This window comes from Apium graveolens, unplaced genomic scaffold (assembly GCF_009905375.1).
Source record: "Apium graveolens cultivar Ventura unplaced genomic scaffold, ASM990537v1 ctg5871, whole genome shotgun sequence".
NCBI lineage: Eukaryota > Viridiplantae > Streptophyta > Magnoliopsida > Apiales > Apiaceae > Apium > Apium graveolens.
In genome coordinates, this window is record NW_027419130.1 from 90582 (window position 1) to 105193 (window position 14612).

The window sequence follows — 14612 nt, forward strand, 5'->3', positions numbered from 1 at the left end:
ATATCTGATTGATATATTTTAGGAAGCAGAATTATTCCATATCAATTAGCGATTATCTTGTAACTGTGTAGTATATAAACACAGACATAGGGTTTACACTATAAGTGTTATCTATATCGAGAAAGATTATTCATTGTAACCCTAGCAGATCTCGTGATATTGTTCTCACTGAGAGGTAACAGTTCCATACTGTAACAGGTTTATTGTTTCAATAAAGTTTGTTTTATGTTACTAAGATATTAAAGTTCGATTTGATTGTATTATACACTGTATTCACCCCCTCTACAGTGTGTGTGACCTAACAGAGTTTGTTGGGTTTGTGGAGTCTATTAATTAAGCCCATGAAAATAGACTATTCAGATTCAGATTAGTTTATGGATTAGTCTACTTTTCAGATTTGGACTATAATTTTGATTTAGGCCTAGTTTCTTCTCTTATAAATGCTCATATAATTGTAAAATTATAACACAACAAATTGTGAGAGATCAATACAAGATTAGTGCAGCTTGTGGAGTAGAAATTTCTGAACCACGTAAATCTTTGTCTTGTATGATTGTCGTCTATTTTTTTGTTCTTATTTATTCACTTTGGGTTTTGCTTTCGTTGTTGTATACTCAACAAGATCAAGGTGTTCACAAGGTTATCCAAAAACAGATTTGGTCGAAGCAATCGGTATCCGAGAGGCATTGAGTTGGGTGAAGAACAACAACTACAACAACATTGTCCTCGAGTCTGACTGCTTGCCGATTATTCAAGCCATTCGTAGCTCTTTCATGTGCTTCTCGTATCTAGGGAGAGTGATAAATGAATGTCGAGATCTCTTGAAAAGTTTAAATTCTAAAAACGTTATGTTTAGATTTGTGAAATGATCTATGGACAAAGTCGCACATTTTTTAGCGCGACACAACTGTTCAATAGCTGATCGTGTGTGGAAGGTGGGAGATTTCTGCCCCGATTTCCATTCTGTTATATTGAACGATTTAAGTTATCAATAACGGTTCGAAGCTTTTTATGGCAAAAACAATCAATCTCAAAAACACTATTTTAATATGTTCTTCGTTCATCCAATCTTAATATTTCAAATTTTCATTTTTTTACAATTTAGTTCTACCAATATGAAAACTAGAACATGATATATAATATATTATAATAACCAGAATGAGGTATAATTTAGTATGTCTTTATTGGTCGGTATGTCTTTTTTTGTTGGTTTGGTTATCCCAATTTATTACCGTCGGATCTTTTTAATCAAGTGATCATAACCGTTAGATTCAAATACTAAAACAATATACACTACTCAAACTCTCAGGTTCGAATCCCGCCAATAACAAATATCTATAAGTATTTATATTATTATTTATACAATACTAAAATCTCAGGTTCGAACCCCACCGACAATAAAAATTTATATTATCTATACCCTACCCAAGATTCAAGTTCAAATCATGTCAACAACAAATACTTATATTATTATTTATAAATATAATATTAAGGTAATGATTAAAAAATTATATAATTTTAAATAATATAAAAAAATTAATGAAAATGCACGGGTTGTAAAGTTAGTTATTTATTATAAAAGAACTATCATAATATCATGTATCAGCAGTAATTTTTGTAACTAAAGTTAAAATTAAAAATTATACCTGACATTTCTTCTTTCTCATCTACATCTAGCACAAAGAAAAGAGGGGGTTTTCAAGCGTTTTACAAAAGTGTGACACACAGAACACACACAGAGCACACACTCAAACAACCCACCATGAGAAGAGCTTCATCAAAACTCATAAACTTAACCAAACCCTCTTTCTCTCTTCTCTCCAGAAATCTCTCAACTCAAAACCCCATAAATCACAACTTCCCCTTAAACCCTAATTTCAAGAACTTGACAAAACCCCATGATTTTCTCTCATCAAGATCCAATTTTTGTGCTAGCCCATCTCAATATTTCACTACTTATGCAGATGCAAAGCTTCAAATCCCCCAAATATCATCAAGACAACGAAAAATTAAAGAAAAATCACACCTTGAAGAGGCTTTTGAGGTTGCAGAGACTGCTGATGAAATGGTGAAAGCTTTTAAAGAAATGGAAGCAAGTTTCGAAGAAAAAGAACTCGGGTTGGCTTGTCTGAAAATGGGGCTTAAATTTGATCAAGAAGGTGAGGAACCCGAAAAAACATTGTCTTATGGTTTAAGGGCTTTGAAAATTTTAGATAATAATGATAATTTGTCGTTTCCGCTTGCAATGACTTTGCAATTGTTGGGTTCTGCTTGTTATAATTTGAAGAGGTTTAATGATGGTTTGGGGTATTTAAATAGGGCTAATAGGGCATTGAGTAAGTTACAGGAAGATGGTACGATTAGTGTTAATGATATTAGTCCGGTTTTACACGCGGTTCAACTTGAGTTAGCGAATACGAAGACTGCATTAGGGAGGAGAGAAGAAGCTCTTGTTCATCTTAGGACTTGTTTGGAGATTAAAGAATTGACTTTAGAAGAGGATAGTAAAGAACTTGGAAATGCTAATAGGGATTTGGCTGAGGCGTATGTTGCGGTTTTAAATTTTAATGAGGCGATGGGGCATTGTTTGAAGGCTATTGAGATACATAAGGCGAAGTATGGGTTGAATTCGGTGGAGGTTGCACATGATAGGAGGTTGCTTGGAGTGATATATACTGGATTGGGAGAGCATGAGAAGGCGTTGGAGCAGAATCAGTTGTCGCAGAAGGTGTTGAAGAATTGGGGTCTTAAATCTGAGTTGCTTCGTGGTGAGATTGATGCAGCCAACATGAAGATTTCATTAGGAAAGTTTGACGAGGCTATTAATACTTTAAGAGGTGCTGTTCAACAGACTGAAAAAGACAGCGAGGAGAGAGCTATGGTCTTTGTTTCTATGGCCAAAGGCTTTTGTAATCAGGAAAATTTTGCTGACTCAAAGCGGTGTCTTCAGATTGCATGCGGAATTCTAGATAAGAAAGAAACCATCACCCCAGAAGTTGTTTCTGAGGCGTTTATGGAAATATCAATGCTATATGAGACCATGAATGAGTTTGAAACTGCAATCTCTTTGTTGAAGAGATCACAAGCCATGCTCGAGAAGCTTCCACATGAACAGCATTCAGTTGGAAGCGTTTCAGCGAGAATTGGTTGGTTACTTTTGCTGACAGGAAAGGTAAAGCAGGCTATTCCTTACTTGGAAGAGGCTACAGAAAGATTAAAAGAGAGCTTTGGTTCTAAGCATTATGGGGTGGGGTATGTTTACAATAACTTGGGTGCTGCATATTTGGAACTGGATAGACCTCAGAGAGCTGCACAGGTTTTTGCATATGCGAAGGATATTATGGATATGTCTCTTGGTCCTCATCATACCGATTCAATTGAGTCATGCCAGAACCTTTCAAAAGCTTATGATGCCATGGGAAGGTAAACAATATTTAAGTTGATCTCGATAGAATCAAATACCTAATGTAGACTAGTATTACAGATATATCTATATATTATTACTTAAAATACGTAATTAGACTATATACTACAGTTGACAACATGTAGGTATGATAATCTTACGTTTCGGTCAATTTTTTAATATTGCCTAGAAAATAACAATAAATTGACGTTGCCCACAAGGATGATTTTTTATTTTTCAATTTTAGGTTCTGTTTTGCTGGAGTATATAAACCATTTTAGAGGGATCCTGTTCTTTTAAAAAAACAATTATTTGTACTTCAGATGTAACTAGGCCGTTTGAGCTTTGTTTTATATACTTTCTTTATAATCATCATACAGTACCTATCAGCAGCAGTCTGTAGTCCACATACGAATATACAGTCTTCCCTGTCTTTATCCCTTGATTACTTGCGTTACTTTGAAATTGGATTGCATATTTACTTTCGTTACTTTGAAATTGGATTGCATATCCTAAGACTCGTCACTAAAGCACACCTGGAAAATCCCATTGGGAATGTAGCTCTTTACTTTTGCCAAATATACTGCCATGGCAGAGCTTAGGTCATCTCCAACCATTACTCTATTTTAAAACAAATCTATCTTTAAAATTTCACCTTTTTCACTTCAAATCACTATTTCCAAAAAGTTAACATTTTGTACCAAAAAACTACCTTTTCCAAAAAGTACCTCTTTCAGAATGGCAGAAGTATAGTTCCAAACACCTATATTGACACGAATAAGATGATTTAATCTTGTATTTTTACAGTTCAAAAGATTTTACAATTAGCCTTCCAAGCAGTTGTTCCTCTCCTTTATTTGATAGTGAAATTGTATTAAAACAAAGGAAAAAATTACAAATTTGCAAGGGGCATACCCCAGGAACAACAACCCCCCCCCCCTCCCACACGGCTATACTAGTACTGCAATTAAAAAAGCAAAGTGCTAAGAGTCTTGTCTTTAGCCAAGTGTTTTTTGAATTTTTCAGATGAGTGAACTCTTTCTCTAACCTTACTTTTTACAATAAGCAACAGACTATTCACCCGTTTTGGGCCTTCATTTGTTCTAAGACTATATTTAGTAGTGACCTGTAACTTAAAAGTACTTTATGTTCAAAAATATTTTTTATGAGTCATCCTTTCTCCAACCACCAGATATTGGTAGTAACTAACTAGTGTTCTTACAAGATTTGCTAAGATTTTAATATACTTCATAGTCACTATCACGGCAAAAATCAATCTTAGATTGCTGTTAAGCTTGATGAAGTGTGAATGTGTGATTGAATAGTCGATCACTTGATGTGTTCCTTTTTTAACATGAAAACTTGAACAATATTTAGTATATAATTTTGTACTTTCTTTGGAATCTTTTAGAACCAAAAGCCTAAACTGATGTTTTGATTTTGAGTTGGGACCTTAAAGTTTCTTTGTGATCAAATATATCACTCTTGGTTGCATTTTTTGATGTTGCGGTAATATATGACCAAGATTTAAGTTATTAAGTTAATAGCAAATGGGATATCGTGTCATTTGTGTCCAAAATTGCGTATGGATGTTTTATTCATTTTTTTTTAAATTTTTCCTAATATAGTGTTATATGTTTATAGGGTCATTTCATTAAGTAATTACATGTGTTTACTTTTAAGTAAAATTGCACACATAAATATGATATAAGAAAGACGTGCCCCTTTTAAATCTGCAATTTCGATAGATGTATCTCATGAATTGAAAAAGAGAACCTATCATTCTTTTTAGCTAGTAAGGATTTAGGTTCTTCAAGTGTTACTTTTGTGGATCATTATAATTATAATATGCCTTCGTAATGCTGAGAGGCATTTTTCTTAAACAGCCATATCCTTTATGAATTACCTGAAGCCAAGCCCATGTTTTTCATGGTTTGTAAGTTTTCAAGTTTGTTGTTTGACATCATCTTCCGAATCTGCAGCTATGCAATGGCAATTAACTTCCAGGAGAAAGTGGTTGAGGCTTGGGAAGGCCATGGTCAGAGTGCAGAAGACGAACTTGAAGAAGCACGTCGTCTTCTTGAACAATTAAAGCAAAAAGCTCGGGGTGCATTATCAAAAGATGTTCCCCAAAAGGCCCTTCCTCTTCCCCACACTAAAGAATCTGTCTCAGCTAGGAGGTCACAATCAGGCTTTGCAGAAACTGAAAAGCTGTCAAAGGCTGCCTAATGGGTAATCATACGTGGATGAATATTATTGTGCAGAAATTTACATTCTTCAGCTTGTAGTGAGCTTTTTTGCTAAATGCCCAATAGGTATGGGTTAGTTAAATTGATAGTTTGTAATATCTCTAGTAATCGTCAATGGTGACTAGCTGAATTTAAGAATGCAGTAGGCCGGTAGTCCTCTGTTACCTGATATACTCTGTAGTTTGTTCTGCAAATACTGGTAATTGATGTGTGGTGGCGGTCCTTAAAACTTGTTCTTGATTGCATTATAACTCTATTTTTGTTAATTATAGAGGAATGTTGATGTCCTTTTCTTATGTTTTGCACCATGTTTAAGATGTTAGTAATAGTCAGATGCGTTATTCAGCTCTGTCAAGATTTATAAATGCAAATGTCCAGATAAGTGTTTTAAAACTCTAAATTAATGTTTGATTCGGCAGTTCTGCATGATCTCATCCTAACCCAAATCAATCGCCGGACAAATATAGTGCCTTTGTGTACGAGTCCAGATCTTGTGTTGGATAATTACAAGCATTGTTATGCTGCTTCTAAAGAAAATTTGAAGAAGGTAGGAAAGATAATTACTTTCGGAAACAGAGTATTAATTAGTAGAGCTAAAGTAGAAAGTCCTTAACATTTTCACCAATTCCGACCTATATGTTTAAACTTTTTAGCAAAGAGATTAAGTCAATTCATATGATAAGTATTTTAACAAAAATTGTTGCATAAAGAGACGAAACAGTTAGCATGCTAATGCTTCTCAAAGTGGATTAAAAGTAGACTTTATTGCACGAAGATGACCTCAGTTGTAATTTTTTTGCACAAAAATATTCAAAATATAATAATAGTCAGGTATGACTATAATTTTCCTTAGTTATCATTAACGCACGTTAAATGTTCAGGATAAAATTGAAAAAAAAAATTGTAACTGTTAATTTATCCATGTATTTATATAGGCCATACATAAGCAAACCCAACTGGAAATGTGAAGAAAGCAGACTGAATCGTGAACAACAATCAATACCTCAGGCTGGTTATCATAAATAGTTGTGAAGACAAACTCTTTCCTAACTTACCATTGCAATATTTTAAAGTATGATTGGTACGAAGAATTTCCATCAGCAAAACACCAATTCTTAAAAATGTGTCCTGAATGAATAAGAGATCCCAACTGCCTAACAGATCATTGATGCTAAAAGCCACTGCTACTTCCAATGCTGCTCCAGAAACGGCTGCTTCCAATGTTTTGATACTTGCATAAATTTCATGTCTTTTGAACACCCCTTAATAAGATTAGTTGCCTTTGGAATATTTGAACAGCCGGTTTAATATCGTCGAGATTTCCAGTCTCCACTTTGGCATCACGTAAACACTGGATAACAAGCCGTTCACAATGTTCACACTATCCAATTCACTTCCACGAATTCCTTTATGTCACAACCTTACAGATTTGTGTTCCATGTTCCAAGTTGACATCAATTTAAATATTTTACTCATATGAGAGCACATGTATGGCATCTGCATTGTAACACGAACCAGTCTCATTAACTTTATCTCATTGATTTCACATGTTTTCAAGAGGTGATACATCATGTTTCAAAGCAAATCTTCACCTCCAATAGTGCCTAAGCTTTGATTGTTATTGCGAGATTAAATGAATTATACCTATTAATTCAAAAATTGCAAGATATGTTGGTGATACATGAATTATACCTGAATCATGCGGTGCCTATTATTATATGTTGGGCATTTTTGTGTAAAAAAATTATAACTCAGGTCATGTCCGTGCAATTAAGTCTTAAAAGTAAATGTTTTTTTCCTTTAAGAAAGGATGAAATTGTTTCACAGCATAGGCAAGGCATGCAACACAATTTTGTGGATGTCATCATGTTAAACAAGATCACGTTTCGAATTCGGATATTAGGGATTTGTTGTTAGCTTGTTAAAATAAAGAGTAATTGGCAGTTTGTAACCTACTTTTATTTTCATTTTTGCGATTTGGGTCTACATTATTTTTCCTGTCAACTTACACCCCATAAAATTAATTTCGCTTCTATTTGCACCCCATTGACGACTTTCCATCCATGTTGACCGTTAACTTTAACGGAATCGGGGGCATTTTAGTAAATTACTAATTAAACCAGAAGAAAATAAGAGTATTTTGCACTTTGTAACCCATTTCTTTGGGCATTTTTTCAATTCGGGTCTATATTATGTTTCCTTGCAAGTTGCACCTTTAACTTTGAATTTCGCTTTGTTTTGCACCCCGGACCATTTTTAACTTTTATATCAGGGTTAAAATCAAAACTTTCTGATTTCCAAGAACAAATCGCCGGATCCTTAGATTTCCCAGTCCAAACCAACAAATAAATACATGAATCGATTGTAAATAGGGCTGAGCAAATCGAACCGAAAAACCGAACCGAACCGTACTAATTCAGTTCGGTCCTGATTTTTCAGAAATTCGTTCTATTCGGTCCGGACCAAATAGACCGAAATAAAATTCGGTTTGGACCGATTCTTTTAAAAAATATTTCGGTCCGGACCGAATAGACCGAATAGTCCAAATCATAAATACTATAATTTTATATTATATTTACATATATCTAAAAATTATAATCATAGTTTTTAATTTGTAATTATACTCGTACACTCTTAGAACTCTACATATCACCTTACTTTAATTATATTTTAGATTTCATATTTTTTGGTTTGAAATTTTTAATAAAATTTTCTTTTTTTAAAAAAACTCGGTCCGTTTGATCCAAAACCGGGCCGAATCGAATTATTTGGGTTTGGTTGGTCCGGTCCGGTCCATAATAAAATTTCAGTTTGGTTCGATCCAAGAAAAGAAATGATAATTCAATTTTTCGGTCTATTCGGTACGGTGTGGTTTTGGACCAAACCGACCGAATGCTCAGCCCATTTGCAAATAACAAGCAAAATATTTGTAATATCAAATTTCAAGAAAAATGCCCGAAAATCAAACCCCCAATTCGAAATAAGAATCCTAGAATCGAGTTTAATTTTTTATTTAGCGAATATGGACCGGCCTATTAAATATTCGCCTCATTTATAATTAGATTTTTTTTATCAGATCGAATCCAAGATCGAATATTTAATATGCCGATTCATATCCGCTAAAATAAAAATTAAACTCGATATAGGATTCATATTTCGAATTGGTGGTTTGATTTCCGGGCATTTTTCATAAAATTTGATATTACAGGTAGTTTTTACTTGTTATTTGTAATGGATTCATGTATTTATTTGTAGGTTTGGATTGAGAAATCAAAGGATCCGGCGATTTGTTCTTGTAGACCAAAAAATTCCGATTTTACCCCTAATATAAAAATTAAAACGGTCCAGGGATGTAAAACAAAGCGAAATTCAAAGTTAAAGGTGCAACTTGCAAGGAAACATAATATAGACCCGAATTGAAAAAACTTCGAAAGAAATGGGTTACAAAGTGTCAATTACTCTTATTTTCGTCTATTTTAATTAGTAATTTACTGAAATACCCCCGCTTCCGTTAAAGTTAACGGTTATCTTGGATGGAAAGTTATCATTGGGGTGCAAATAGAAGCGAAATTAATTTTTATGGGGTGCATGTTGACAGAGAAAATAATGTAGACCCAAATCGCAAAAATGAAAATAAAAGTGGGTTACAAACTGCCAATTACTCTAAAATAAACTGACAAGGAGCAAGTCTACAGCAATCAGAAATAAAAGGAAGGGTCAAGTTTAGCGAGCTCGTGAGTAGCTACAAAAGAACAAACTATTTGAGTTGAGGACAGATAAGTTGAGACATTCTTCACTGATTTAGGTATGAAATACAAGGATACAGGTTTAGGGAGTTTGTTCACAAGAGACCCTATCCCACTCTTAAGCACAAACATCTGCTCTTCTCAGACTTAGAATGTAGTGAATATCTCTGAGTTTCTAACTAGACTTCATTGCATGACAGTGAAGAAGATTATAAACTAAACTACATAGTTATGGGGTTAACAAACAGATATGTTGAACGCTTTTTATCCTTTAGGGTTGGGGCACCATGTCCATCTCCATACATATATATGCTTAAGGCTATCCTACCCAGGTTCATACACATGTTGATGAAAGGTTTCGAGAATGTAGACTCTGCAACTAGCCTCTCTTCATTTAACTCCTTCCAGTTCTCAATTAACAACTGCTTAACGTATTCTCTAGCAGCTTCTTCTGAAACACCATTATCTTTCATGTAACATTGGACCAATTTCGGATTGTCCCCTCTCTCTAATTCATGCTGCAATATCATCATCATTGAAAATAGTAGTTAAATATATCGACATACTAGGTACATATGATTGATTATATGATCGACAAACAGTGTACGTACATACGAGGTTCCCATGTCATCTGCAATTCTCAGAATGGTAGCCGCGAGACGAACTATTTTTGGATAATTTCTTATGCTCTGTAACGCTTCATCAGTGAAGGATGTCGCAGTCAAGAAATAAGAATGGGTTAATATTATAGGGCCTGTTATTGTGATCCATGCATTGTCGAGGTATTCTTTGAGACTTGGTTTATAACCACTGTGATACCATTTTGCCTCCAGCAAATATGCTTCAAAAAGATCTGTCCACTGTATTTATAAATATTGAATTGATATCGCTTGGCAAATTAAGAAATTTTAAATTATATGCATATCAAACAGAGTGTTCTGTACTGAAGTTGAATAGAATTTACACAAAATACAGCTAGGGTAAGTGAACTTGCCACTTTCTGGAAGTAAGGGAGAATGGTGACACCATGTTTCTTTTCTGCAACCTTAGCCACTTCATTGATATCATTATAGAACACCGTAAAACAAACCTTTACATAATCTGGCAGTTGGTCCAAATCCGCGGCATCCCATCTGATTAACGCCACAAGATATATGTTAGTCATGTACTGCGCGATAAATTGACAAGTAAAAATGATACTGCGAGAGAAGATGGGTATCGACTAGACTACAATTTACAGGAATGCTGACTGCTGAGGTTGTTTATAATCACAGCTTACCTTTTTGTTAATTCTGTCAACACTTCAAGTTCCTCCAAAGTAGCATAAACGTCATAAATATCGTCGATAGTAGTTATGAAGGCTGTAATGGCAGTGAGTACCTTCCTTTCATAACTAAACTCAGGGTGAGAGTTATAACCCACACTCCAGTAGTAACACTCCATCAATCTTTCTCTGGCGAAGCCTAGTTTTTCACCCCATTCCGTGTCCTTCCACCATCTATATAAACAAATCATAGCGAAACATATAGTTAAGTAAATAAAGAATGAATTTGTTGAAAAAAAGTGTCATATTGATTATTGGCTAGCTAGCTGGTATGTACTTCGACAAGTTTTTAAGTTCATCCTGATAAATTGACTGCACCATGTTGTAGTCTAATTTTGCAAAGTAGAGCAAGCTAGAAACATAATCTTCTGCTGGTGCCGACGTCTCATAGAAGTCAATGAACCACCTAGCTTCTTGCCTTGGCTCCCTCCAATGCTGTGGAAACTCTAGTGCATGACTCACAAGTTTAATAAGGTTTTCATCCTTAGTACTGTTAATATCATTTATGTAGTCTTTCATATGCTTTGTCGCGAAATCCTGTGCCTCGTCCATGATTTTTTCCTTCTTTATCGAAAGGTATGATGCCTCGTACAAGGATACCATACCCTTCATATCTTTGCTGAGGCTGGCCTTAAATTTCCCGGATTCATCCATGAACTCTTTAAAAATTTCTACAGAATATGAATCAAAGAAATATCAGTAGTTGCAATTATTTCCATGAAGATGTACTCTTATGAACAACTTAACTTAAAGTACCAATTGAAGAGAAAAAACAATTACCTTGAGGAACATCAAAGCTATGTTGCCTTAAGAGTCTAAATTTCAGAGAGGCGGCATTAAGATCGTGACTGTTTAACTTCTCATTACTGTTGTATATAGCCTCCAGAATTCTCATAATTTCATTCTGAAAGTGATAAGAAACTCCGAGCCTTTGAATAGTATCAACTAACTCGAGTTTATGGACACTGTCCATCTCCTCCTTGTTGAGCAGCATCCTCACATTTTCCTTCAGTTCGCTAGCATGTTTACTGCAGATTTCTCCCTGCATATACACAGAATTTAGAATGATTTAAATATCAACAAGAAGGTCATCATGCATATATAATCATAAATACGATACCTTGAAATCACTGGAAAGAGATTGGAAAAATTATAATCCCACATGGAAGGAGGGTAATTTCCGGATCTTCTAACATTCGACATTTCATCACTAGCATTACCGGGGCTGGCTAATGCAGTATCATGAGTAGTACTACTGCATGGGATCCTTGTGATCTGGAAAACTTTCCTGGCAGTGGAGGATGGGTTTAAACATGTAAAAGAAGTTGGTTTAAGCATAGAACGAACTGAAGAGAAATTGAAGCCAAGATTCACAACACAAAGGGCCATAACTGGTATAACTTCTGGCTTATGTTGTATTGTGCATGTGAATAACTGGATGATCTATATATGCCTCTTTAAATAGAGAATCAATCACTATTTGGGTGTATATAAGTCAAAATTAAACCACAAGAAAATGAGTAAGATATCGAGCAGTCCTGTACACAATCCGGCATGTAATGATTCTGTCGCATGCAATTCTATGTTGGACAACTTGAATAAAAAATCACTACAAAAATGGGGGTACATTGTTAACTTATCTACAGTTCGTTTTTAACTCTCTTCTGATTAAAAATGGAGAATATGTACATTATTGTGGAAACCTAACATGCATGGTGCAAGTGGAAGTTAAAATTTAGGAAACAAAATTTCTCTCTTCTTCTAGTCAGCAAAGATTGGAAAAGAACAGCACGACTATGAACCATGTAAATTTCTACTAATGTATAAAAATTATTGCATGGTTTGCTTTTATTTGGACTGTATACGTACATATACCTTTGACTGATGCTTGTAAAAAATGAAGGAATGAATTATAGTCATTATTTCGGGGGAAGAAAACTAAAAAATCAGGGCAAAGTATGTTTAACAAAGATGAAATTGTTGCTATAAATAAATAATTGTGATTAATATTCAAAACAACCTAATAAAGATTTGATAAAGTAAATGTGGTTTGAAGTGTACTGCCACACGCACTAAACAACCTGAAGCCTTTAGATAATTGATTGGAATAGTCGAAATATGATACACTATTCCATCAGAGAACATGCTCTTTGACCGAGACACATTCAATTTTCTGGAAAGAATAAAATCGTTAACACAAGATGTTATGTTTACAGGACCTTTAACATCGGAATATAAAAATTAAAAGAGTTCGATAAGTAATAACGGAACACATATATTAAAAAGTTTGATAATTAATAATTATTTTAAAAAATTAATAATTATATCGCTTCTTACTTACCCTAACGCAAGTAAATAAAATATTTTTAAGATTTTAAAGCCTAAATCATCACTTGCATATTTTCCAAATTTCCCTCAAGGATACAAGTAAACATGTCTGGTTTATTTTCCCAAAAACAACAAGTAGGCCTAAATACTTGTCTTTGATAACTGATTCAGGAACGTAAATAATACTCCCGTCCCTCCCATTTTTATACACTTTTTATTGGATTATTTACATTTTAAAATTTTAAAATTTTTCAAAAATATTGAAATTTTTATAATTTTTTCAAATAATTATACTCACTACTTCTCTCTATTATATTCACTTTATATATAATATTAATCGGCCATATTACTTTACTCACTTTTTCAATTTTACTCCCTTAATTTATCATTTTTTTAAACTCCGTACATAACCCAAATATAAATATTTGGGAGGGACGGAGGGGGTATAATGCGGGTCTTATGATTTTATCAATAATAGTAGCTAACAGAAAATCACACTTCAGTCAATCAAAAACCTTATATAAATCAAGTTTCGAATTTGTTTTTATAAATTCTTTCTTACTTGTTTGTTACATAATTTGTTTCTATTTAATTTTCTATTTTGAATTTATTTGGAGGTTTTATAAACTTTTGTTGTATGGATAGATTTTTAATTTTTTTCAATAAAATTTATTGATATCAATTTAAATTATTTATATGTTATATTTAATATAAACATAAATGGTGTTATGTATATATAATACATCATTTTTGCTTGTACTTAATGTTATTTTATATTGAAATCATTGTTTCCACCTGTATTTAATAAAGTGTTATTTAAATTTTGTAGAAATGTTTTTCAACTTTTATAAGAATTTCTAGTCATATTTTTATTTACATGAAATTTAATTTTGTGTTATTTCTTTTACTTGTATTATTACTATTATTTTTCCTGGATAACCAAATATTAAAAGAATGTCGACTAAATTATAAAACATATTTATTTGTTAATTATAATTTTGCATAGATGGCAAAAATTAATAGCCTACATTATACATGTTGGGGCAGTAATTTCCTTGATCCAGAAGAAGTTAACAAGCTAACAGAAATGGCATCGGACAATAAAAGATGGGAGTTCAAAATTTAAAATATTCTAGTAAGACTTTGTTTTCGGTAATTTTTATCCATGTTACTAAGTTTTGTTAGTGGAGTTTCACAACCTAATCATCCCATGCCCCTTCATATTAACTATTTTTTTTATCGTAAATAACCCGTAGCCGCTACCTTTTGGGTGCGCACTGGATAAATCTTACGGGTTCACGTAATAGCCTGTAAATCACGTGAACCAAGATAAACCGCATTTAAGCGACAGTCTCTGGGTCAGGAGACATACTCATAAATTCTCCTACTGTGGGATTCGAACATGTGACAAGAGGATAGTTTTCCTTTTTTTAATCAACTGAGTCAGAGTCATATTAGCTATTTTGCTTTAATAACATATAAGAATATAATAATTTATAAATTATTTAAATGTTTCAAAATTTAACATAAAAGGCTATGATTAGATTATGATAAGGTCACTT

The 14612-nt window shown here is 33.5% G+C and overlaps 1 protein-coding gene and 1 pseudogene across 1 annotated transcript; one reads left to right on the top strand and one right to left on the bottom strand.

The window, feature by feature from the left end:
* Window positions 1-1658: 1658 nt before the first annotated feature.
* On the top strand, window positions 1659-5893 carry LOC141702906 (protein KINESIN LIGHT CHAIN-RELATED 2-like). Its single transcript, XM_074506498.1, has 2 exons — window positions 1659-3423; window positions 5386-5893. Exons 1-2 carry the CDS (start codon window positions 1763-1765, stop codon window positions 5630-5632), a joined length of 1908 nt encoding a protein of 635 aa, XP_074362599.1. The 5' UTR covers window positions 1659-1762; the 3' UTR covers window positions 5633-5893.
* Window positions 5894-9423: 3530 nt separating this feature from the next.
* On the bottom strand, window positions 9424-12140 carry LOC141702907 (terpene synthase 10-like; annotated as a pseudogene).
* Between the last annotated feature and the right edge of the window lie 2472 nt (window positions 12141-14612).

Bases quoted from the DNA above. Each gene is read 5' to 3' on its own strand.
- LOC141702906 (XM_074506498.1), top strand. From the start codon at position 1,763: ATGAGAAGAGCTTCATCAAAACTCATAAACTTAACCAAACCCTCTTTC. The intron at 3,424-5,385 runs GTAAACAATATT...CCGAATCTGCAG, and splicing joins GCTTATGATGCCATGGGAAG to CTATGCAATGGCAATTAACT.